General features: G+C 48.5%; 2 protein-coding genes across 15 annotated transcripts in view; one reads left to right on the top strand and one right to left on the bottom strand.

The window, feature by feature from the left end:
• LOC149360640 (uncharacterized) overlaps nt 1-26,987 on the top strand; it is a 164,098-nt gene that overhangs the window by 35,975 nt on the left and 101,136 nt on the right. For 8 of the 14 annotated variants that reach the window (XR_016288859.1, XR_016288858.1, XM_089572430.1 and 5 more), the window contains one exon: nt 10,115-10,164. The exons of 3 other annotated variants lie outside the window; for them this stretch is intronic. Coding sequence is in view for 3 of the 11 variants with exons in the window: in XM_089572430.1 (XP_089428556.1) it covers nt 10,115-10,164 (50 nt within the window). In the remaining 8 variants the exon portion in view is untranslated. Of the gene's footprint in view, nt 1-3,919; nt 6,204-10,114; nt 10,165-18,423; nt 20,191-26,987 lie in introns of those variants that run through there. 3 more of the 14 variants (XR_016288860.1, XM_089572427.1, XR_016288864.1) reach the window with 2 other exon arrangements.
• LOC149360639 (complement factor B-like) overlaps nt 7,581-26,987 on the bottom strand; it is a 182,368-nt gene continuing 162,961 nt past the window's right edge. The window contains exon 13 of the mRNA XM_089572423.1: nt 7,581-7,899. Coding sequence (XP_089428549.1) covers nt 7,658-7,899 — 242 coding nt within the window. The 3' untranslated portion in view covers nt 7,581-7,657. The remainder of the gene's footprint in view (nt 7,900-26,987) is intronic.

Here is a 26,987-nt window from a genome sequence, read left to right as displayed (position 1 = left end):
GGGGCGCCGACCTTAACGATGTCGAGACCGCCTTGTGGTCGGACCACGATTTTGATTTCCTCCTTCGGTAGTCTGGGCATGCGTCCCGCTTTAATAACCTTTCCCTTGACATTCTTGGGTTTCGTGCCTTGCTGGCTGGTGCCATGCGCGTTCGTTCTTGCCTCGATGTCGTGCGTCGAATTCGTACCGCGGTCTCGGGTTTTCGAACGCTCTCCGGCGGTCTTCCATCCGGCTTCTTCGGTAATTTCTTCGGCGGAAATGTCTTCCCCCATCACTTGCACGTTCATTCTTGAGTGACGTTCGTCGGCTTGTGCCGCTTCGTTCAAAGCAGTCCGTACACTTGGCGCCGCGTTCGTCTGCGGCGCGCAGCTGTTGCGCCCGCTAGGCCTAGCGTCTGGCGAACGCGTCTAGGCCCAGCGAAGCTACGGCGTGGTCGGAATGCAGATAATTCAATATCTCTGAGAAGAATGGTGGCCCACCTCAAAACTGGGTATCCGTCGATGCCTCTCGACTTCACGGATCCGTTGGTGAAATATTGGCGGTAAAATGCTGTTGAAATCGCTGCGAAAACATCTGTAGAAGACAGAGCCGATGTCAACGCGTCTGCTCACCTCGGCGATCGCAGCGCCACTCCCCATCGTTATAAATATCTTCCAATATTTTCACATAACACTCTTCCACACCCTGATTCCGCAATGCCTGCATGACAGCTGAGGTTTCCACTGAGTCGAATGCTTTCTCGTAATCAATGAAGGCTATATATAGGAGTTGGTTATATTCTGCGCATTTCTCTATCACCTGATTGATAGTGTGAATGTTGTCTATTGTCGAGTATCCTTTACGAAAGCCTGCCTGATCATTTGGTTGACTAAAGTCCAAGGTTGTCCTGATTCTATTAGCGATTACCTTAGTAAATACCTTGTAGGCAACGGACAATAAGCTGATCGGTCTGTAATTCTTCAAGTCCTTGACGTCTCCTTTCTTATGAATTAAGATTGGAATTCGATTATGAATTGGAAACCATCTTTCATTAACTTTTATTACGAAAACCGCATTTCACGAGGTATAACAGACTAACTGCATTTCCATGAAGCTTGACCTTGAGGGTGAACTCGACCAATGCGGAAATAAAATAAGTAATTATTGCCGCGAATGGTTGCTCAACTCGCAGTGGCATGAACAGATCACTTTGCATGGCCTCTGCATGAGATGACTGTGCTATCCACTCAGCCGACCACGCCTCGAGTTAAACTACAACACATTATCACGCTGTGCACATGCACATCGTCGTCTTCATGAAGTTTAATCCGCGGCGTCAACAGATCTGATGAACTAAGCATCGATCAGACTTCAACCTGAGTATAATATCATCGCCGAACGTTCCCACTACGCAGCAAAGTAAAACCATGAGCCAAACAAGCTAAACGCATGCTTTCGCACGTCTACCCGGCTTACCTACGTTGAAAACGTACCATTTTTTTCATGCTTACTTATGATGGAATTCTTAGCTGGGTGTAAAGGAAGTCGAATTTTTAATTCAAAGAGTTATCAGATGGGCTTCCTGCACCGCACAACTAGGTTTGTAGAGTAAGGTTTTTGAGGTAGACTTTGGCTAAAAGTAATTAAGTCGCACTGCTAAGGTATTATGTTGCGACAAGTCAGCACCGGATTAAGTAGTTGCCTATAAGTCAACACACGTCTGCCACATGCATACTTGAGGATCGCAGCTGTGAAGATGACTGGACAGTAAAGCTGCTTTCTCTTTAACATGTACTTGCGGGGTTTCCACGATAACAAATTCACCGAGCTCCATGTTACCGATTAAAGGAAGTACACTTACCTTCAGTCGACTTGGCGCATATCAGGCCTTGCTCAGGATACACCTTACCCGGGTAGAACTGCACACTTCTGTTGCAAGCATCTCTAGAGCCAATGGTCATCTTCAGTTGCATCAAGCTGTCCGTGGACTTAATGTAGTTAGGGCCAATGACACTCCAACCAATCACGAAGGCCGTCTTCTCATTGTCGAAGCTCTTGTCTTTTTTCTCTCTGGAGATAAAATTAAAATTTTAGACGTATTTTCTCTAAATCCTGACAATTGGCGGTCGACGATTATCTGCATATACAATAATGCTCTTCAAGCGGGTGACGAAATTTTACATATTGATCTACTAGCCCACTTTCCTGATACAGACTGAAGCACAAAGACACGCAGTCCTGATCCTGACCAAATAGAGTAAACAGTAAAAGAAACACACACTTGCCGTAGAATAGTGCGGTCTCATGAATTCCAAGACGTTGCCTGGTTGCCTAGAAATCCGTTAAAGAAGCACATAGACACAATCAGAACGTGCTTCTGATATTTTGTATGATCGACTCTGTGAGAACATCAAATTATGGTCACTTCCCGTTTACTTCTGACCACCATGGCTTCATGGAAGGCCATCGACGTGAAATATAGAGGCACAATTAAACCACACAAAAACTGTATATAGGCGTCGATCAAAAATCTATATTCGTCTAAGGCCTTTGATGAGCGTCTATACACACCCAAAGCGGTGCTTTTCGCCAGCTATTGAAAAATCTATGGCTTTGGAATCGTACATAGCATCGGAACGACATAACGGTTCTTCAGTGCCTATGGGAAAATAAATGCGTCTGAAACTACAGCTCTAGATGGCTGTAGGAAACGTTTATACTATTTGGGCCAATTACCAATAGCTGGCAATACGACATTACCTGCTAGCTGCGATTTAGCTAAGGCAAGGATCGCCGGATAAATAATTGATAGCTTCAGATCCCTACGTAAAACTTCTAGTGTTATAAGAGGTGAGCACATCACGCCTATTTTTTGGCAAGATTCAACTCTGGTAACAAGGGGAATACAGTGCTGTGTTCGGAATCTTGGCATACAGTTTACAAAATGTCATAAACATCACGTGTGCATTCGCCTTGCAGGCTTGCTGACGATCTCACTGTCGTAACAAATACATTCACATGACAGGTAGCAGGGGCAGTAAACAGCATGCAACTGGAGGCTCAGCGACAACTTTAGACGCATTTTATTTTATTATATAAAGAAGCGAAGAAATTAAGTGCGATACGCATGTACTCATAGTTCTAGAACAGCCCTTCTAGATTTGCACACGTTCGCGTTCTTCGGCTAGCATTCCTGCCTAGCCCGCAGCCTCAGGCTCGGCCGGCCTCCCGTTGCTGAACTTCACTGGCAGCGAGTTTCGCAGCAGCCGCCACATGTGCAGCGCGCGCTCTGCTCTCGACACCTCTTCACAGTAACCATCGTCCGCTCACCACTTTCCTGCCTTCTCACCATACCCTCCTTCATCTACAATAACCACCCTCTTTATGTCCATGGTAGAGAGAGGGTGTGGTAGATGGTCCTTTGCGATCACAAAATGAACAAGGGAGGGGAAAACCTCAGGTTGCTTGAGCCAACGTTTCGACAAGGGGACTTGTCTTCGTCTGGGCAAAGCGTTCATCATTGGCAAGGATTAAATAGGGCCTTTGCTCCGAGGAGGAAGGCCCCGGGGGTGGGGAAGGAAAGTGGTGTGAGAGGGGATGCGTGTCAGGAAGGGGAGCGTCAGCGTGGTACAGGGAAATGAGAACAATCCTCTAATCCTCTTATCTGAGTTTTTCAGGTCCATCCAGCGCCAACCCCCCTCGCAGCCCCTTCAAAGCCTTTGTTCATTACACACCCCCGGGATATATGTTTTTTCACTATTTCAGCTTATAGAATCAAGATTCACCTCCCTCCCCTTCCTGACACGCATCCCTTCTCACGCCACTTTCCTTCCCCACCCCGGGGCCTTCCTCCTCGGAGCGAAGGCCCTATTTAATCCCTGACAATGATGAACGCTTTGCCCAGACGAAGACAAGTTCCCTTGTCGAAACGTTGGCTCAAGCAACATGAGGTTTTCCCCTCCCTTGTTCATTTTGTGATCACCCTCTGTATGGTTTTCGTAGCACTCACGTGCAGGGTACTAATTTTTCCGCTCTCTCCGCGCTCTCCTTCCACTTTAATCATCCTCGTTCAGGGGCCCCGAGTCACTGAAATCTATAGAGGCAACCACTATCTGGTTGCAGATTCCTCCGCTCTCGCAGTACCTTCCTGCCTCCATGATGGGCATCTTCCAGTGGCGTACTCCTGCACTCTCCTTACCCCATTTTCTCGATAACTCTTCTCTTTCCTCGGTAGTGACCCTTCGGCTGATTTCAGTTGTAACCACCATCGGGTTAACATTCCTTCGCTCCCGCTACACTCTCCATCGATGGTGACCATTCTCCTTCAACAGAAACCACACTCCGGAATGATCCTGCGGCAACCGTCCTCCCGCTACACACTCCTCCGCTCTCTTCGTACCCTGCTCCTTTCACGGCAATCACACCTTTTAATTGTACACGTGTTAGCCAACTTCCGGTTACGCATTCCTCCTCTCCCGCCATGATCTCTTTCGTCATAATATTCCAGCGCGATCAAGACAACTTACATAAAGACAACACAGGCGCGTAATATCAACAAGTGTGTTACTAAAAAATGAAGTATAAAGAAGCACCAACAAAGAACACTCAAACAGACAATAACAGAAAAAGATGCATGAATACCAACTACGAACCATTAAGTACTTTTTGATGTAGACTATCGCTCTTTCCTGTGACGCAAGGGAAGATTTTTAACTCATGTGTCGAAGGCGTTGGCGTAAATGGTGGGTGCATTGTCATAGGAACCCCTCGGATGTCCGTAGCTGTTCAAGGAGGAAGGCGTGACGTTAGCGGAGAAATGCGGAACCAGTGAGTGGTTACCACAGTAACCCTCCGGAGGATGATTACAATGAAACGACGTGGGTATCGAGAGAGCGCAAGATGGCGTAACCGGTCGACGATTGCCAGGAGAACCACACGGACGGTAATTACCTCGGAAGGACGAGGAGGGTTATAATCGGAGGGGGCTTTATGATGAGAGCCTAGGTACGCGCAACCAGGTTGTCGGTACAACGGTAACACTATAGAATTAGGTTACCATGGAAAGAGAAGGGTGTGACGGAAGCGGAAAAATCTCCAACCAGTGGAGGATTGCATGGAAGGAGGAGGGCACGGCGAGAGCTTAAGAACGCGCAACCGGTACGTGGTTGCCGTGGAAGCCAACTATGTAGTTACCCTAAAGAGGGGAGGGTTGGCATGGAAGGAGGGTATGGCGAGAGGGGGACGATAAGGCGAGAGGGAATGAAGGCGTACCATGGCAACCATCTGGCACGCGGGTGCCGCGGAAGGATGAGGAAGGTTCTGGCGATAACGGAGGATTGTTTCACAGTTTATCTGCGACAGCTGCAGCGAAACGCGCCTCCCGAAGAAAGGATCATAGGCAACGCTGAGCTTCTAGAGCGGGGTATAGGAGAGTATAGATGAAAAACGACTATACGTGAAAAAATAATGAGAGCGCCCTAGAGCTATACAGATGGGAGGTAGGTCTCATACTCTCCGCACAATATGTTGTTACAGGTTCTAGTTGCAAAGGCTACTTGCATAGGCAGGTCGAACTAAGCTTGGTGCGTCAGTGGCAAGATACCGAACTTCTTCTTTCCCTGCGTGCTCACTTCTTCGCTATTCTTTCAGAGTGTATGGGTAGCGCGTTTCACTTCCACGTGTGGAGACGAAGCCCCATGGACCAGGCAATCAATCTTGGTCCCGGGTGTGGAAGGGCTTCAGCCGTGCGACACGCACGACTCGGGTTTTCAGAAAACGTCGGCCTTGTGTAGAATGGTGTGAAACCTTACAGTTAAGGTCATTGAGCCGAGCTATCACGATGAACGGACCTGTGTATTGGGACAGCAGCTTTCGAGATAAACCACGCTTCTGGTCCGGCGTCCGCAACAATACAACATCACCGGGCAGGTAGCAGACATCCTTGCGCCAGCGCTCCTAACGCTGCTTAGAGCGATCCTGCGACGACAAGGTGCGTATCCGGGCAACCCTACGGGCGTCAGCGCGGCATAGGGTGCTGCCAATAGATGGCTCGGTGTTGTATGGCGTCGATTGATGCAGAGGACAGGAGCAAAGACGCTGAAGCTCTTCCACAACATCTGCAGTAAAGTGGCAGCCACGATCACTGAGAACGACTCGAGGCGGTCTATGCCGATGGACGACTGCATGAAGGAGAACGACCGACACTTCAGCAGCGGTGGCGGAAGGTAGGGCGATGATTTTGCAGTAACGGGTGAGATGATCAACGCACGCAGTGGCCCATCGGTTGGCGTTGGACGAGCGGGGAAACAGGCCGAGCAGGTCGAGACCCACTTGTTCATATGATGCGCTAGGAGTTGTAACACGATGCAAGCGTCCAGGCGTACAAGTTGTGGGAAGTTTAAACCGCTGACACTGCACGCAGGTGGCCACGTAGCTCTGAACTGTGCGACACATTTGTGGCCAGCAAAAATGTTCTCTGACGCAGTTAGGGGTCCTAGCAAACCATAACTTCCCAGCCACGACGTCATCGTGCATTGCGTGTAGAACACCCGAATGCAGAGTAGCCGGAACGACAATGAGAACGTACGCATCTCTAGACCAGTAATTCATTCTGTAGAATAAACCATCCCAAAATGCAGAAAAGGCTTGCGGATGTCGGGTAACACGCTCGGCGGAAGCCTTTAATGTCTCATCGTTGTAAGCAGCAGTTGTCGACAGAAATGTGACGCTTTTCAATTGGTCGAAAAGGTCGTGATGTCTCTGTGCGCGAATTTCAAACGGGGCCAATTGTACTTTGGCTATTAACCATGCAACCAATTGAAGGGATCGTATAGTGATGCTCCAAGTAAGTGGGACTGAGCTTAGCTAATTGCTTAATTACCCAATTAGCCTAATTAACTTTTCTTGTCAGGCCCTATAAATAAATAAAACCGAGTAGGAAATTAGTCGAGCTCGGGAATAGAACCCTGGTATTCGGCGTGCGAGACGAGCATGCTATCCACTCCGCCATGCCAGCTTCTTTTTCCTTTATTGCATTTTCACAACGGGTACAAAGAAGTAAAACTTGTCAGCAACACTTGCACTGACACGGCAGGTTAAAATTTTTTCAGTTCAACCAAGTCATCCAACACATTTAACCAAGTTGGCTGATCAGGCAGTTCCTGATACACTTCCCTCAGACGTATGACACCTTCAATGAAATGCTCCCGTGGATATCTCACAACTACTTCTGCATTGTTGAATTGTGTCCTTGTTTTTCATAAACTATGGAGGCCAAGGAGCATAATAGTGTCATAAGGGATGTCCTGTTTTCCTATCGGTAAGAACCTGATGCCATGCGGGTGTAGCGGTAAATCTTTCTTTAATGTTCTTTGAAGCACATTAAAGAACCACTGCTCATCAAGCAAAGCCATTTTAGTTGGCCCCTGAATGTATAAAGCACAACTGGTGCAAGACAAATGCAGAAAAGCTGAACATAAAACTTCGGAGAGTATAATTTTACAGCAGTCATACCCTACAATCACCTTCAGTATCTTGCGGTAAAAAGTATATCCCTGTGGCTAGGACAGCTTCTATATCGCACTAAGTTGCTGACACCGAATTTGAGACTATTCGCACAATGCACTGTAAAACACGAAAGAGAGTTGGAAAGACTCAATTTGATAAAGTTTTTGCAGCGCTAGGTCCTATCAGGCTCTGCATACAGTGAATACAGTGAGTGGTAATGGACCATATTGGCCTTACCTTTCAGGGGCGGTAGGCAGATGGGTCGAACTGATTTTTCATACACAATCTCATCCTTTAGTTTCAGGAGTGCAATGTCATTGTGGAAAGTATTGCTCGAAGCATTGTACCCCTCGTGCCTCACGATGCTTTCGACAACCAGCTCCTTTCCTGTTCCAGAGCTTGTCCTGATTAGGCCTGGAGAGAAAGGAATGGAAATTAGCATTCTCATGAATTTCCTTACACGAGGCGAGTAAATCCCTCCAGAAAGCTTTTTCTTCGGTGATCCACGACCGTCTGTGGCATATGCTCAGCACCACCGCTTTGCCCCCCTCCCACACACGTGCTGGGGAGCCTAGGTTTTCATTTTTATTTGTTTATTTTTCTACTTTCTTTTTTTCGCGCTTTAACACGCCCAAACATCGGCTTCCTTTTCCTTCTGTCTCTTTTACTTCTCTATTCTGCGCACTCGCCCAGCCCACATTTCTCTCTAATCACCCCACGTACCTATAGGCGCGATTAACGCGTCCACTGACCCAGGCAGCCAGTTCTCCGCACTTCCATTCCTTAAATCGATCGGAGTGTAAAACGTTGTCAACGCCAACGCCAATGAACAGAACGAACGCCCAAGGCCTGAGGCTTCAGCGCCGCGCTTAGGGCACAAAGTTATCAATCCGAACGCATGCAGAGCACATCTTTCACTACCGCCACGTTGTTTAAAGTACGATTGATGTGTGCACTGTTCCAAGACGGCAGTGGGGGTCTTCCCTCTGGTTCACGTGTCCACCGAGATGTGTGAGAGAGATAGTACGCCACTCCCTTCTCTCAAAAGCCAATTTACCAATTTCCCTCCGCTTTCTTTTTTTCTTTCTTGTTTCACTCCCATCCTCCTCCCTTTCCTCCAGCGAAGTTCAGGTGACCACCAAGATATGTGAGATAAATACTGCGCCGATTCATTTCCTCAAAACCAAAAAAGAAATTTTTCCTCTGCTTTCCAAGCTCCCGATCTATTGGTTTCGCAGCTTAAAGCGCGACTAAGGTGTTTACTGCTGGTTACAACGGACAACGGCGACGGCGAAGCCGCGAAACGCAGAAACAGGCGTCAAAGATCCAAAAACAAATGTTATATTTGCGATGTCCATAGCAATTTTTATTGCGAAAGCAATACTGCTCGCAGTTTGAGCCCTTCAGCGTCGTCCCGGTGGTGTAACCACGTTTGACCTTTAGCATGACCTCCGCTGTGACGTCACGCCAGACGGAGAGAGACAGAGCCCCAACTCGTCTCGTCGCGGTCGTCCCACCGTAACCACCGTGCGCCGAGCAGCAGCTGGGCGCCGCTGCCGCGAGGAGGCGCTCGCTCTGATGGCGTCACGCCAGACGGAGATATATGGGGCTCCGACCCGGCTCGTCGCAGTCGTCCTGGCGTAACCACGCTGTGCGTTTGAACCAGGCCATGTCGTCCGACATGCACAAGGCAAGGCTGCAACGATTCGCTCAAGCTAGGAAAAGACGGCGGGCTTAAGAAATGGATAATATTAACAATAATAATAATAATAATAATAATAATAATAATAATAATAATAATAATAATAATAGTTTATTTTTCCTCTTTTACAAAGGAAAGGAGCAGCCGCGAAAAAGCTGCTTCAGAGAGCAGCTTGACGGGGCGACTGCCCCCTTACTGACGGCATTTGGCAGCGCAGGATAAATCAACTGAATGAATTTTTACATCAATAAATCAAAATTCAATGAAATTTGAGTTAAAAAGCACAAAAAAATCAAAGTACATCATGTACAAAGCACTAAGTGAGGACATGGACAAACTGTTCTCAAAAACATTTGACGGAATTGTTTCACGGAAACAACTGTAAAATCTTTCCGATTACTGCGTGAGTGTTGATTGAGTGAAACAGGAAGCCTGTAACGAAGCATCTGCTTGCCATAGTTTGTGCGACAGCCAGTGATATGCCAACGTTCTGGAATTCCGATGTTATGTGTATTGATGTTTTGTTGAAGCACCGCTAATAATGTTAGCGTGTCGTCCTTCTTGGTGATGCCTAGGATGAAGTTGCTTTCGCAATTTCCGGGCTTAGCCAAGCTGAGCCTCTGCCAATTTTAATTTGTGCGTCCAAAGACGAGAGGTGTTTTCAAATGGAAAAGCCAGTAACTGAATGTAAAGACGATATTTTAGCTGGGTGGCTAATTTAGCCTGAGGTCCAGGAGGAGTGGGCTCATTTACTCCACGAACTTTCTTCACACAGGGCAAGCATTGCGTAAATTAGATTCAGCATTTGTGCATTTCATACAGGTGGTTATGGTGTATTTTCTCTGCTCTCTTTCAACCAGTGCTAAAAGTCTGTAAGCTGAGTATGTCGAAGGCCGTGAATGCTTTGTCATTTTGCTTGCCTTACAGAGCGCCTACGAAGCCACTGGCTCTGTGTCCTCAATCTATTGGAGATCAAGGTTTGTAGCGTTTGTTAACAGCGCACCATTGCCTTTGCACACATATTTCCTCTGCCCTATAATCGGAAATTTTGTTACGGGGATGTTACGGCATTACGGTTACGGTAATTCTATATTGACGGCTGCGCTGAGGTGGCCAGCAGTCAGCTCAGACTCCAAGGGCCCAGCTTCCCACTGTCAGCGTACCGCCACTTCGTCTTTCATGATTCGTTCACTTATTCAGTACCCAGTTCACCGGTAACACTATCCCCCTCGGCTGAAGGCAACGTCCCGGTGCATTTTAGGCGTGCGATCTCGAGGGTGGGTGATAGGCCTTTAGGCGAGCCACTTGAACGACTTTCGGATGTCAGTGGAGCGGACGGGGACTTTGGGTGAGCGGCGTGATCTCATAGGTTACGTCGGTAACTGCCCGTAATACACGATAAGGACCTGTGCAGCGCGGCAGAAGTTTTGCACATAACCCCACACGACGGGATGGGAACTACAGCAAGACGAGATATCCGGCAGGATAGCGCACATCACGGTGCAGGCCATCATAGCGGTGTTTTTGAGCCTCTTAAGAGGCGGAGAGCTTGTGACGAGCAACCTGGCGGGCGGCGTCTGATCGGGCGATAGCGTCGCGCGCATAGGTAGTGACAGGGCCGGCTGCGGGTAGCAGAGTGTCGAAGGGCAGTAGGGGGTCTCGTCCAAAGAGAAGGTAGAAGGGCGAGTAACCAGCGGTATCATGGCGCGAAGAGTTGTACGCGCTGGAATGGCGCCGGTTATCACGTACTGCGTTGTATAATTGGTGGCGACGGCAATCCACTTGTTGCCTGAGGAGGACCCCGGGAAGGGCTCAAGCAAATAAAGCCCAACACGAGAAAACGGGTCGGTCGGGATGGGAATCGGTTGCAGGTGTCCAGACGGCAGAACAGCGAGCTTGTTTCGGCGCTGATAGAGTTCGCAAGCGGCCACGTAGCGTTGGATGGAGCGGTACAGACCAGGCCAGAAGAAACACCGGCGCACGCGGTCGTACGTACGGAAGACACCAAGATGACCAGCCATAAGTGCGTCATGCAGTTGTTCGAGGATAGTGGAGCGTAGGTGTCGGGGAACGACTAGCAAGGGCTCTGCACCATCAAGTAGCTTGTTGCGACGGTACAGCGTGCTCCCGTCCAGCAAAAACCTGGCCAGAGAAGTGTCGCGCCGGTCTGTGCTGAGGCGGTCGATGAAAGAGCTGAGTGGGATCCAAGCGCTGTTCGTTGGCAATGTGGGAGAGGTCGAAGATGAAGAGGACACAGGCGTTTGACTCATAGTCGGTATAGGAAGGGAAATCGACGGAATAGCGTGACAGGCAGTCTGCATCTTGATGGAGGCGACCGGACTTGTGAACCACGGAAAAGGTATATTCTTGCAATCTCAGTGCCCACCGGCCAAGACGGCCAGTAGGGTCCTTGAGAGAGGAGAGCCAACACAGGGCGTGGTGGTCGGTTATAACAGTGAATGGTCGAGCGAACAAATATGTGCGGAATTTTCCAATGGCCCAAACAAGAGCCAGGCACTTGCGTTCTGTAATGCAGTAATTCTTCTGCGCGGAAGAAAGAAGGTGGCTTGCGTACGCAATCCATACGCACGCAATGCTGGCCGCGTTGTCGCTGAGCAAGGATGGCGCCAATTCCGTGACCATTTGCATCGGTGTGATGTTCAGTCGGGGCAGAAGGCTTGAAATGGGCCAAGACAGGAGGGTTCGTGAGGAAGGCGATAAGGCTGGAGAATGCAGAAGCCTGTTCTGGTCCCCAGGAAAAAGGAACCCCTTTCTGCAACAAATTGGTGAGAGGGCGAGCGACGGCTGCGAAGTTCGGGACGAACCGGCGAAAGTAGGAGCATAGACCGATGAAAATGCGGACATCGCTGGGCTAGCGGTGACAGGGAAAAGCATTGACGGCGCGAACTTTATCAGGTCGGGTTGTATGCCACTTGCATTCACCAAATGGCCGAGGACTTTAGGTTCGCGGTGGCCGAAAGTGAATTTTTTTTAGTTTAGTTTTTAGTTTCGATTTTCCCGTTGTGCTAACTAAAATGCAATGACATGCGATCAGATCGAAGTCGAACTATGACCGTTGCTCGTTTTAACGTACAATATCTAGTAACTCTAAATGAACGAAATATAGTTAGTGTTAGCTCTTACAATGATATAATACAACAGTTTTTCTTCATTTAAATTTACCACGTATTTAATGTCTTTCGAGAATTTTTTTTTAAATCGAAGAAAGCGTCTGTTTTTGAATTTCCGTCAAAGTTCCCCATTTTTACAATTTTTTGAATTCTTGATGATTTGAACGCCTAATGAAAAAATGACCGGCTCCTTCTACGCCAGTGCAAGCGATAAGGGCTGCGACTGCTTTTCGCTATCATGAACCACCGCTGCAGAAGCATACCGCTCGCGTAAATTGCACAGCCAGCGCCTGTTGTATTTAAACCGGCAAGGCAAGTCACGTGCTATTTTCTGCATTTCGCATATATCGCCAGAGAGCTGAAAAAAGCAATACATAAATGATGGGAAGCTAGATGTTGAATCAGACATTTTGCGAAAAATTGTGCCGATTTCAGATCAATTTTTTTGCCTAACTTCGTTGCTTGCAAATTTAGTTAATTCATCTCGAATAATTATCAATTAGGAAGAATAGAAAAAAAACGGTATCACTTGCTCCATCAACAGCCAGTGACATACAATTGTTGCATAGTCTTAGCACGGAACGAAGTAAAACGTAAATGATGGAAGGTTCGAAAATATTTAATTAGACGTTTTCAGGGAAATTCTTCCATTTTCAGATTGAAATTCCTTGCCTAACTTTGCAGCCTTGAAATTTCGTTCTTTCACCTCTGCTAAATATGCAGAAACAGTGTGACTTCCTCCATGCAATAGCCAACGACATACACTTGCTGCATAGTCTTAGCACAGAAAAGAGTAATACGTAAATGGTGGAAGGTTAGAAAATATTGAATTGGACGTTTTGAGGAAAATTTTAGTTTTAGATCGCAATTTCTTGCCTGACTTCATTGCTATCAAATTTGGTTATATCACCTCGACTGATTATGCAAAAACAGTCTGACTTGCCAGAATCAATAGCCAGCGACACGAAATTGGACGCTTCGTCTTAGAGTTACTCCGCATAATTTTAAACCCTCGCAAAAGTGATCTGGGCCACCTTGAATATATATGGCCGCCGGGGTGGCTCAGTGATTAGGGCGCTCGGCTGGTGACCCGAAAGACGCGGCTTCAATCCTGGCCGCACCGGCGGAATTTCGATGGAGGCGAAATTCTAGAGGCCTGTGTACTGTGCGATGTCAGTGCACGTTAAAGAACCCCAGGTGGTCGAAATTTCTGGAGCCCTTCACTACAGCGTCCCTCACAGCCTGAGTTACTTCGGGACGTTAAACCCTGGTGTTGTGGATGTACTCACTGAGAACAAAAACAAGGGCTCCTACCCTTTGACTCTAATCATTCTAAACTAGTCAAGTGAGGTATTGCCACGGCATGTTTCCATAACGCTGTAAAAAAGGTTGCTTCCACACCGTGTCAACCAGTGTCACAACGCAAGCAAAACGCCGGTCTGATGAAGGTTTCTAAGCAGAAATGTTTAGAGCGGTCGATGGATCTGTATGAAAGAAGATGAACGGCGTGGTCAAGAAGGGGAAACAACGATGCCACTGACAAAAGGAAAACAGTTCAAGTCACGCCTTATTTCACAAAGTGGCGCACAATGTTAAGGAAGTCGTCGAGTGCCAAGGGGTCAACTTGGTTTTTTTCTGCTCCAGTTAAGCTTTACGGTCTTTGTGCACAAATTATGCCAGGCGGAAATAACAAGCGTTTCCTCCTTCTGCCGCTAGGTGCGCTGTAGTGAACACGTGATGCTGGAGAAGCGGTATACAAGGGGGTGCGCCTGCCTCTGCTAGGCGTACACGGGATAGAGATGCCTCCCGGAGACAGGGCTGCTCGTTGGAATGAGAAGCAAAAGTTGCGGCGTGCTACAGAGACTGATGAAGAGCGTGAAGAACGTCTAGCCAAGCGGCGTGCTCGATATGACTCTCGGCGACAATATGCTTCGCATCTGACTAGGCTTAACCTAAGCTAAGCCTCAGCCATTTTTTTGTTCTGCTTTCTGATCAATTATTTTCTCACGATAATACAGCAACGCCATTTATTTACTATTGATCATTGCCACCGTTAAAAAAAGTTAGAAGCATTCCTTTAACTTCCTTGGTTTCGCTTACTCCTTTCTTATGTGTGTTATAACGAGGCCCTAATTTCCATTCACTTATCTGCACAAGAGCGCCTCGGTTCCGGCAGTCTTGAAGCTTTAGGTTGCATAAGAGGGTTCTCACAAAGCTTCTGTCCGCACCCATCCCCGTTAGATCGTGCCCTACGTGGCACTCGCGGTAAAACAGGATGTCCCACGACCACCGCTCTGTAGGAAGGCGAAGCTCGTGAAAACTCTGTAGGATAGGTTACAAACAAACATAAATACTTCCGAAAGCAGAAGATTGGACAGCTGTCGCCATTGCTCAGTTGGTAGAGCATCGGACTCAAAATCTGGAGTTCGTGGGATCTTATCCGACTGGCGGCATGTAGTTTTAGAGCGCAGCTCTTTGGCGTCCGTTCCTGGGTTTCGCGTCGTCGTCGGCGTCGGCCTCGTAACCAGCTCCGCCCCCTTTCATCCCCCCAGCGCTATCGGCGTCAGCGGCATCAGTCGCTGCTATCTCTTCCCTCCTCCCTTTATCGTGTTGTCCGCTTGCTGCGCGCGCTTCTGCCCCCATCGTTTGCCGCTGGGTGTACACGCCGCCCCCCTCCCCCCTCTTCCTGCGAGTCTCCGGTTGTCAAAGCGCCGGCTCGAACTTAATTCCTTTCTTCGCTCCTCCTCCAATGCAACCCCTGTGCGGTGGCAATCAGAGAGCCAGATCGGTGGCGGCGGATCTGTATATGTGCACCGCCCGAGCCGAAATTGCGAATACGTGTGAAAAATAAAAAAAAAAAATTCTGTGATAGCGCATACATGTGTTGCTCGATTTCTTTGCCTCAATCTATCGAAAAGGTGAAACAGCTTATTTGCTGCGCTCAAATTTCGCATTAGGAAGTAACGTAATCGTCGGTAATTTTTCCCTATGTCTTCTAATAAATTATCTTTCACCGACGCCATAGTTGCAGAATTAATTTCCCACTGATGAGCATTCAGAAAGTGAACAAAGCAAGACTGGTGCTCCTCTCAAAACATTTGCAGCGCCCTGAAGCTTTTCTCAATCTTGTTCATTTTTTGACTGTCAAGAACCATCCTCCTGTCCTTTCTCTAGCATTGACATACCTGTGTCCATTGACGGTCACAGCATTAGCGCGCTGCTGGACACCGGAGCCGATTTTTCAATTTTAAGCGGAATATTGGCAACTCTTCAAAAAAATCCATTCCGGGCACTTTGTTGGCCTAAAGTGTGGTGAGGTGAAAGCGTTTAGCGCGGTGTTGCTGCTTGTGTCACTTATGTTCGCTAAAGATGTTAAGTACACAATTGTTTGTGAATCTTAAATGCTGGAGACACTGGAGGGCTTTTGGGAGGCATCCGTATGATTCGAAGCGTTTCTGCAAACACTCTCCGGCGTAATATACAAGGACAACGAGATATGCGTTGACAGGAAGTAGCGTAGCCGTTATCACGCTCGGTTGCGGCCCGGAAAGGATGGTGGTTCGAATCCTAGCGTGCCCAAAGATTTTTTTTTTCTGGTCTGACTAGAAAAAGCGTGACACCTCTCCTGACAACCTTCCGCTGACAGCCTTCTGTCGACAACGATGATGCATTAAAGGCTTTCGCCTTAAAAAAAGTTATGACGCCATGGTCTGGCACACAGATCCGCACAGCTGGCGGCCAGATCGTCACTGCACTTGAACAGTGTACAGCTCGGGTCCAGATCCGCAACTCTACCTTCGTTGTCAGCTGCCTGGTTCTCCGTGATTGTTCTCGTGACCTGATCCTCGGTGCTGCCTTCCTCCGTGAAAATGGGGCCGTTATCAACCTCCGGCAGCGGAGATCGATAACCTCTTTCTCTCTCTCTTCTTTCACTACCACCTACCTCCCTTTCCTTACGGCGGGGTTCGGGTGTCTACCGAGATGTGAGAGAATTACTGAATTCCCTGTCCTCAAAAATTCGTTGCGTTCAAAGTTCTTCCCAATGGGCAAGGCGTCGCGCTGAGCGGGCGATGGCGTTCCGTGGACTCCCTGGCAGCGCCGCAACACGTTGTCGCGTTCCACTCCTTAAGGCGAGGCTTAAGCGTCTTCCATTTTTTTCCTCGATTGATTTAAAGAGGAGGTACTGGCAGATTGAGGTTCATGAACGGGACCGGGAAAAAACTACCTTCATTACTCCCGATGGCCTATATGAATTTAAGGTGTTGCCGTTCGGTCTTTGTGTGTTTTTTCAGAGAGCGTCCGCTTCGGAGGACGCGGTTGTTGCGACACGCGTATTTTCTCACTTCTCTCTTTCCTCTTATCTTTCAACTCTCTGCACGTGGCAGCGGTGGTGGCTCGGCTTGAGCCAGTCGGCAGGCCCATGCACTTTTCTTTTCATCTTTCTCTCAGTCATAACAACGGTCTCTATACAGCACGGGCCACGTTTCTGCTAATGACGGATACAGACCTCGCTGTCCTCAAATGGCAGATGTGTTAGATTACGTGGTTGACGTGGTCGTGTTCACTGAAACCTTTGACGAACATCTTGAACGCCTGCGGGCTGTATTAAATGCTCTGCGATCGGCCAATATAACGCTCAACTCCGAAAAATGTCACTTCGGCTGCGAACAACTCAAGTTTCTCGGCCACATTGTGAGCGGCGACGGTGTCCAACCTATCCCGAAAAAAATTGTCGCAGTAACCCTACAAGTGGCCCGCATGATCACGCGCATCTCACACAGGCGTCATGGCATGCGAGAGGAGGACACACTCAAGTTGGTCAGAAGCCTGGTAGTCAGCCGAGTGACATACAGCCTCCCCTAATACAATCCCATCAAGAGTGAGGTACAACAGGCGGACGTGATTCTACACAAAGCCTACAAAACCGCACTCCACCTTCCTCACAGCACTTCAACTGAAAAGCTCCTAGCCCTAGGACTACACAACACTTTCGATGAATTGAGAGAGGCACAACTAGTCTCCCAACTGCGCAGACTACAACAGAGCCCATCTGGCAGGGAGCTCCTAAAGAAACTGGGCCGCGCCGATAAAATTCAAGAGATACAGAGGACAGAAACAATCCCGCACGAATATCGCAACACACTAAAAGTAACGCCAATACCCCGGAACATGGATCCTAACCTACACAAAGCACGCAGAGAGGCAAGGGCTGAATACCTACAAAAGACATTAGCACCCCAAGAAACGACGGTATACGTGGACGCAGCCACATACACCAGAACAGCGGGGCAGCACAACAGCAATGCGGTAACAACGGTGATTGACTCGACCCTACGCGAGATCACCAGCGCATCACTACAAGACTGTACGATAGTCGAGGCTGAGGAAGCGGCCGTCGCTCTAGCGGCAGCGGAGGGCTATCGATCTAAACGGTCTCTAAAAATCCTTACAGACTCACAAACAACATGCCGCAACTACCTATGCGGCAGAATAGGGCACAGAGCGCTCCGCATACTCCGCTCTGGGGGCCACATAACACAACGACAAACAAACGAAGAACCAATCAGGCATACGATATTATGGACGCCGGGACACGCGGGAGTAACAGGGAACCAAGAAGCCGACAGGATAGCTCGAGGGTACACTTATTACCGAGCATCCAACGTAGGCGACCTCGAGGGGAACGAACCTGTACCCCAAGATTATTCGGCGATTCTAAATTATTACAAGGGCTGCAGAAAGTGGTATCCACCACCGGACAACTCCCTTAGCAGAGAGGACTCTGTCGCGTGGAGGCAGCTACAGACGGGCTCCTACCCGAACCTACACGTACTCAACAAAATGTATCCAACACAATACAATGACAAATGCCCTTGGTGCCAAGAACCCCCCACGCTGTACCACATAACGTGGGCATGCCAGAGAATAAGCGTGGCACCAGTGATAACAAACCCGAGTGCGGAACAATGGGAGGGAGTGCTCTCCAGCGATCGTCGGGTCGACCAAGAAGGTCTGATTCGGCGAGCAAAACTGGCAGCAGCATCCAGCGGAGCCCTGGACTAAGGGCAACCGACCTTTGAGCAATATGGACGAAGCCATCTCAAAACCGCCGAATACAACCGAATCTAGAGCTAATAAAGTTTTCACTCACTCACTCATTCGCAGTAACCGAATTTCCGGTTCCTACTACAAAGAAAACGCTGAAACACTTCCTTGGTCTGTGCGCCTACTACCGTCGCTTTATCGCCGAATTCTCCCAGATTGCCCCCTACCTGTTTGACGCGTGACGATACCCCGTTTGTGTGGACTACCGACCAACAGGAGGCTTTCACAGAGTTACGGCGACGCTTGCACGAAAGCCGTGATCTTGTTGACTTTAATGATTAGGCTGGCTGCCACCGAGATCCACACCGAGGGCAGCAACAATGGGCTTGGTACTTTCCTAGTCCAACTTAAGATGGCGTGGAACGCGTGATTGCGTATGCGAGTCGTGTTCTGTCTCACGTGGAAGTTAACTAATTTACCTCGGAAAATGAGTGCCTCGTGGTTGTATGGGTCACGATAAAATTTCGACCTTAGCTCTACGGCCAACATTTCAAAGCCGTGACAGACCACCATTCCTTGTGCTTGCTGGCCAAGCTACGGGTCCCATGAAGATCGCCTAGCAAGATGGAGCCTCTGCCTCAAGGAATTTCATTAGACAATACATATCAATCTAGACACAACCACGAATATTCCGACACACATACCGCGCACCTGTGGAGCAATCTAAAGTTAGCATAGAGGACGACAGTCCTTTTATTGGATTGGTTAGCGATTCCGACGTAATGGCGAGGCTGCGAGCTGACGTGAACTTACGACCTGTCATTGACCATTTGGAGGACCACACTGATACCATACCCCTGGAGTTTTCCCGGAACCTTGCCTGCCTTTGCATGCGCAATGGCATCCTGTTCTACGCTGACCGCGCCTACCTCCTCGTCTTGCCGGCAGACTTCCTTGCCGGCATCCTTTTTGCCTCTCACAAGGAGCCCACCTCTGTTCAATTGGAATTTACATGCACCATCGCTTGATTGAGCTAGGCCTATTATTGGCCAAAACTTTCTGCCACCATCCGCCGCTACGTCCCAGGTTGCCGTGATTGCCAGCGACGCGAGTCACCTCCCGTCAAGGCCGCAGGTTTGCTCCAACCAGTTGCACCCCCTCGCACACCCTTTCGCCAAGTCGTCATTGATATTCTCAGGCCATTGCCGGTATTATCGGCCGGCAATAAGGGGATAATTGTCGCGACAGGTTACATGACACAGTATGCGGAAACCAAGGCGGTGCCCTGTAGCATATCGTTTGAAATCGCGCAGTTCTTCATGCATCGCACTGTCTTACGACGCGCAGCCCCGTCCTACGTAATCAACGATCGAGGAGCGACTTTCACAGCGTGGCTCATGCTCGAGGTATTCAAGATGAGCCACACCACTCATTGCAAGACTACTGCCTACCACCTGCAGTCAAATGGACTCACTCAGCGTACTCAACAAAACTATAGCTGATATGCTCGGAATGTACGCACTCATCCAGCATGAGTCTAGGCACAAGATGCTTTCATATATGACTATCGCGTACAATACGCCCGTATAGACTACAACTCACTTAAACTTTCGCCTTATTTAAAGTGTAGATTTTCACACGATCCTGGATGCCATGTTTTCATCCACAGCACTGCCGACGACCGGGCGCTCACGCCACAGGCTGACTGAGGAATTTGTCCAAACCGGAGGAAGCCCGTCAAGTCGCCCGCATGCACATCAGGAGGCAAGAAGGAACAGATGCATGCTGCTACAACCAGAGACACCGGCATGTCGAACAAGAGCGAGTGTGGGTCCCCGTCCGCCGCACAGGCTCTTCGGGGAAACTCCTATGCCGCTAATGTGGCCCCTACAAAGTGTTGCGTCACATAACGGATGTGACTTATGAAGTTCTGACCGACGGTTCTGTGCCGAGTGCACGCCGTCGACCCAAGCCTGAAGTAGTGCACATATTCTGTATGAAGGCCTATTTCATGCACTGATAGCGGTTCCACAATTCTTGTTTTCTTTTGTGGCCCAGGACCTTGTGCATCCTGTCATTGTGCACCTTTGCTTGTTGTTTCATTAACCTCTCCAATTAGCTCGTAGCGCCGGGATGATTTCCAGTTTTTTTTTTCGGGAGCGGGGAATGATGCCACCAGGTGGCCCCAAGCAGCATCAAAAGAGAAGGAAGTGAAGGTTGGCTCACGCGCCCCGAGAGCTTTTTTGCGAGAGAGAGAGACTCTTTAATGAAATACAGAGAATTTAGCTGGCGTTTAAATTACGCTGGCATGCTACTCTGCGTAGGGAGGGAAATTTGGGAGATAAAGACAGAAGGAGGGCAGGGTGGAAGAGGTAAAAAAAAACGAAGATAAAATGCGGCCATGAAATGGGTACTAAGGATGCAATGGCGAGTATTGATGTAACCTATGGAATTATGGAGTGCATTGTCCGACAAATGACCTGACGAAGTTCACTGCATGAAGAATGCATGAAGGTAACGTGCAAGGGAATGTAAAGCTTATCAAGATGTCCAATGTCTTTTAAATATGTAAATAGAAAGATTTCGTTGCAAGTCACTCTTGCCTGAAGCAGGCCAAGGGACCTAAAACTTTGTCCATCGTTAGGGGCACTGGGCAGAGCTTCTGCATGCAATGTTCATAGTACGCACGCTCGTTAGCATACGCAGGGCACTCAAGCAGGATATGCTCCACAGTTTCTCTCCAGGCACTGTTGTCACAACGCGGACTGTTCACTTGTCCAAAACGGTATCGCAAGCCGTTTGTATATGCAGAATTCAGATGAAGTCGGCGATAATGTGTTTCCAGATGTCGAGGAATTCTGGGTGAGAGTCTTGATCAAAAATGTGGGTCGATCGAGTGAAGAAATTGGTACCGATGTCTCGGCAAACTCCAAAGCCGATACGTTTCTTCGGAAGCAAAACGTTTAGCCATTTTGGACGCATAAGATTTCGTGAAAAAAGTTCGAATGTATCTCTGATGTTGATGGCCCTTAAGGGCCGCTTCATCTGCTTTTTCATTAGCCAGAATGCCACAGTGAGCAGGTACCCACTGAAATGTTATGCAGTGGCCTGCGGCAATAGCTAAATGATGTAGATATTCTATGTCCAGGAAAATTGGCTGGTGATTTGTTTTCTTCAGCAGATTGGCCAGGATCTGCAGAGATGCTTTTGAATCGGTGAACTTAACCCAACGGCCGGCGGTTCGGCGCAGGATGTAAGAAACGGCTTCCTTAATGCCGTGAAGCTCAGCTGTCGTAGAGGATGTCCTCCGCTGCAGCCGTTAAGAAAGGGCATGGCCTGTTGAGGGCACATAAAGGCCACAAGACGAGGTTTCTTGAGTAGTTGAACAATCGCTGAAGATATGGGTGTGCTGCGTATATTCGTCGATTAAGTAGGCGAGTGTAGCTTGCCTGTGGCAGAAGCGCTGCCTGTGGCATGCGGCTCTTTGCATTCCCACCTGGAACAAACTTCTTCACCTTTAGAGGAGAGAGTGTCCATGGAGGAAAGGCCAGAGGTAGTAGTTTCTGTGGCTGATTAATAGTAGGGAGGGGCAGGAGCTGCACTGCCTGGCCAAAGCTGGAGTTGCTGTGAGTTAGGTGGACACGGTGTAGGAAGTGCTTCTTCCCTTGCAGGACATGGCGAAGGTGGGTATGCGTGGTTTCCTGGGCGCCAATCACCTCTAGTGGGAGACATCCTGCCTCCGCTACTGTTCCTGATGCAGGGGAACCCTTTGGGAGGTCAAGGGATATTTGCAGGCAGTTGTTCCGTGCGGCATTGAGAGTCTTATTGCTTGATGTAGATAATCTTTGAAGCACTGGTAGAGAGTAGCGCAAGGTTCCTTCAACCTAGGCTTTTTCAAGCAGAAGCATTGATCGGCAGTTGCTACCCCACCTTGTTCCCGCCATGAACCTGAACACTTGCGATGGTGCAGTAATCCTCTCGCGGAGTTTTCTGACCTGAGGTGACCATGACAGATTATAGTCGATTGCAACACCCAGGAATCGCTGAGATCGTACATATGGCAGCGATCGTGCGCCTAGGAGCAGCGGATATCGGGTCATCTTTTTTCTTGTAAACGCCATTGGAACACTCTTTTCTGGCGAGAGACGAAGACCTCTGGAAGCCAGGTACATCGAAATGTGCAATAGCGCTCTCTGAAGGCGTTGCTGGCTAATACAGCGCGAACGTGATGCGGTCCAGATGCAGATATCATCAGCATAAATTATTATGCGGGCCCCTCGCGGAGGGTTTCTTCTTATGTGTATATGGACAATATTGATCAGGAGAGGGCTGAGCACCGCTCCCTGTGGTACGCCCCTCTCCACTGCGTGAAAGCGTGTTGGACCGTTTGGAGTGGTCATAAAAATATGCCGTTCTTTTAAATAATGCCCAATCCACTCGTACAGCTTTCCTCCAAGGCCAAGACTGGCAAAGGCTGCGAGAATTGCATGGTGAAAGAGAGAGTCAAAGGCGGCCTTGATGCGAAAACGGCTGTCGGGATGTACCCAGCATGAAGGTACACCTCAAGTGATGAGACGAGGGCGATGATATTGTCAGTCGCAGACCTGTTTTGACGGAACCCGTTCACTTCTTGGGGGAACTCATTTCGGCTTTCTAGGAACCAAGTTATGCGTTTGCAGATCATGCGCTCCATGAGCTAACCTACGCAGCTCAGTAGGGCAATGGGCCGGAATGATGCGTAGCTTGGTGGCTGCTTACAGGGTTTCAAAACGGGCACAATTTTTGCCAGCTTCCATTCCGTGGGGACCTCACCAGCCATCCAGGAGGAATTGTAATACTTCAGGAGTCGAAGACGGGAGGTGTGGGGTAGCTTTGCAATGGCGTCATAGGTCACCTCTTCATGACCCGGAGACGTGTGTCTGTTTGTCTCCGCGATAGCTGTGAATAGTTCTTCCATTGTGAAAGGCAAGTCTAACGCTGGCACTGCCGCCTTTGGAATGCCTGTTTCACCATCTGCAGAGAGTGTCGAATGCCCTGACCCTGCCGACAGCAGCCTGCAGTATTCTTCTGAAACTTTCTTTTATAGATTTTTGTTCGTGAAGGGAGAGTGCAGCGAAGGGGTAGAGTTGTTGAATAGGCGTGCGCATACCTCTAACTATACGCCAAATTCTGGTTACTGGTTGGCGCACATCCAGCGTAGAACAAAAGTCGCGCCACTTTTGCCGACTGAGTTTATCCATGTAGCGTCGAATGTGACGTTGTGCCCGTCGGCATGCACGTAGGCAATCGAGGCTTTTTGTGCGCAGAGCATTCCTTTCAGCTCGCCTGCGTATAGCGGAAATCCTTTGAAATGTGTCATCATTTTAAGGTAGGCTGCCATTTTTAGCTGTAATTTGTGTACTCGCTCTCAGGCAATAGGCCATTGTCGCTGCTAATTCCTCATTGCGAGTTGCCGCAGCAACTCCTCTGCTTACAGCGTCCTTGTATGCGTCCCCGTCTGTAGATTTTATAAGGAATTTCTTTGGGTTCCTTTGCGCATGGAAAGCCGATATGAGGAGGTAACGGTCGCTTCCACGTGTCTCCAAATCAGTGCACCAGCCAAAGCTGTGGGCGAATAAACTTGTGACTGATGCAGCGATGGGGTAGAGGGATGCAGCGATGGCGTAGAGGTAGAGCATCCGCCTCGCGTGCAAGAGGACCGGGGTTCGAATCCCGATGCCACGCAATTCTCCACCAGAATAAAAAAAAAAAAGAGCTCTGCGTGTCGATGGAATTGCATAACCAGGCTTGGAGTGCGGCCTGATTTCGGTGACAACGCACTTCCTCACCAGAACAGGATTTGGCCACCCTGGTGTAGTACTTGGCCACAACCTTCTATGAACAAACTAATTAACCCTCGGCCCTCAGTCCCCAGCGGCTGCGAAGCAACTGACCAAGGCGGCGGTCAGATCTGTGACGCAGCCGAGGGTGCTAAGAATCTCTGGCTCCGGACAGGCCGCCATTAGAAACTGAACCTGGCAACATTTAACGCAAGAACCTTATCAAGTGAGGCTAGCTTAGCAGTGCTATTGGAGGAATTGGCCGGTATTAAATGGGATGTCATAAGGCTTAGTGAGGATTGGAGGGCAGATGAGGCGTAAACAGTACTAAAGGGTGGGCATGTACTGTGCTATCGTGGATTAGCAGATATGCGAGAACTAGGTGTGGGATTCCTCATTAATCAGGATATAGCTGGCAACATCGAGGAGTTTTACAGTATTAACGAGAGAGTGGCAGCTATCGTAATTAGGCTTAATAAGAGGTACAAGCTGAAGGTGGTGCAGGCCTACGCGCCTACATTAAGCCATGATAACCAGACAGTTGAAAGCTTCTATGAGGATGTGGAATCGGCAATGACCAAAGTAAAATCACAGTACAATGTACTGATGGGCGACTTTAATGCAAAGGTGGGTAAAGCAGGCTGGAGACAAGGCTGTAGCTGACTATGGCATAGGTTCTAGGAACAGTAGGGGAGAGTTATTAGTAGAGTTCGCAGATAGAAATAATTTACGGATTATGAATACCTTCTTCGGCAAACGAGCAAACAGGAAGTGGACATGGAAGAGCCCCAATGGTGAGACTAAAAATGAAATAGACTTCATACTGTGTGCACACCCTGGCATCGTAGAGGATGTGGAGGTCATCGGTAATGTCCGTTGTAGCGACCACAGAATGGTAAGGTCTCGTGTTAGCTTAGATTTGAAGAGGGAACGGAGGAAACTGGTGAAGCGAAAGGCAATTAACGAGTTAGCATTAAGAGGGAGGGTAGAGGAATTCAGATTGCCGCTGCAAAACAGATTTTCCGCTTTAACTGAAGAAGACGACCGTAGTGTTGAAACAATGAATGATAATCTTACAGCTATCGTTACAGAGTGTGCCGCAGAAGTAGGTGGTAGGATGGTTCGACAGGATACCAGCAAGCTATCTCAGGAGACTAAAGAACTGATTAAGAAACGCCAAAGCATGAGGACGTCTAACTCCACAGACAGGATAGAACTAGCAGAGCTATCGAAGTTAATAAATAAGCGCAAGGTAGCCAACATAAGAAAGTTTAACATGGAGAAAATCGAGCATGCTCTAACGAACGGAGGTAGTCTAAAATCAGTGAGGAGAAAACTGGGCATAGTTAAAAACCAGATGTATGCACTAAAAGACAAACAGGGCAATGTCATCAGCAATATGGATAAGATAGTTGAATTAGCCGAAGAGTTCTACACAAATCTATACAGTAGCGATTGTAATCATCAAGTTACTGAGGGAGGCAGTCGAGCACAGCAATGGGACATCCAGCCAGTAACGAAGGAGGAAGTAAAGAAAGCCTTAGGAGCAATGCAAAGAGGGAAGGCCGCTGGTGGGATCAGGTAACAGCAGATTTGTTGAAGGACGGAGGAGAGATTGTGCTACAAAAACTAGCCACCCTGTATACGCAATGCCTTGTGACCTCGAGAGTACAAGAAGCTTGGAAGAACGCTAACATTATCTTAATTCATAAGAAAGGAGACGTCAAGGACTTGAAGAATTACAGACCAATCAGCTTATTGTCCGTTACCTACAAGGTATGTATTAAGGTAATCGCTAATAGAGTCAGGACAACCTTGGACTTTAGTCGACCAAATGGTCAGGCAGGCTTTCGTAAAGGATACTCGACAATAGACCGCATTCACACTATCAATCAGGTGATAGAGAAATGCGCAGAATATAACCAAACCCTATATATAGCCTTCATTGATTACGAGAAAGAATTTGACGCAGTGGAAACCTCAGCTGTCATGCAGGCATTGCGGAATCAGGGTGTAGAAGAGTGCTATGTGAGAATATTGGAAGATATTTATAACGATTGCACAGCTACTGTAGTTCTCCGCAAATTCAGCAATAAAATTCCAATACGGAAAGGCGTCAGGCAGGGAGATTCGATCTCGCCAATGCTCTTCACTGCCTGCTTACAGGAGGTATTCCGGGGACAGGAATGGGAACAGTTGGGGATAAGAGTTAATGAAGAAAACCTGAGTAATTTGCGATTCGCTGATGACATTGCTTTGCTAAGCCACTCAGGACAAGAACTGCAAAGCATGATCAATCAGTTACACAGGCAGAGCAGTACGGTGGGGCTAAGAATTAACATGCATAAAACCAAAGTAATGTTCAACCGCCTAGCAACGGAACAGCAGTTCGCAATAGGTAGCGAGGTGCTGGAAGTAGTACGAGAATATTTCTACTTAGGGCAGGTAGTGACCGTAGATCCGAATCGTGAGAGGGAAATAAATAGAAGGATAAGAATGGGGTGGAGCGCATATGCCAGGTTCTCTCAGATCATGAATGGTAGATTACCAATATCCCTGAAGGGAAAAGTATACAACAGCTGTATCCTACCGGTACTCACTTATGCGGCAGAAACGTGGAGGCTAAAAAAGAGGGTTCAGCTTAAGTTAAGAACAACGCAGCGAGCTATGGAAAGGAAAATGATAGGTGTAACGCTAAGAGATCGGAAGAGGGCGGAGTGGGTGAGGAAACAAACGCGGGTTAATGACATCTTAGTTGAAATAAAGAGGAAGAAATGGGCTTGGGCAGGGCATGTAATGCGAAGG

This window comes from Amblyomma mixtum, chromosome 2 (assembly GCF_055824585.1).
Source record: "Amblyomma mixtum isolate Tamu chromosome 2, ASM5582458v1, whole genome shotgun sequence".
Lineage (NCBI taxonomy): Eukaryota > Metazoa > Arthropoda > Arachnida > Ixodida > Ixodidae > Amblyomma > Amblyomma mixtum.
Note: the sequence above shows the minus strand (reverse complement) of the source record. Positions and strands in the feature narration are given on the sequence as shown.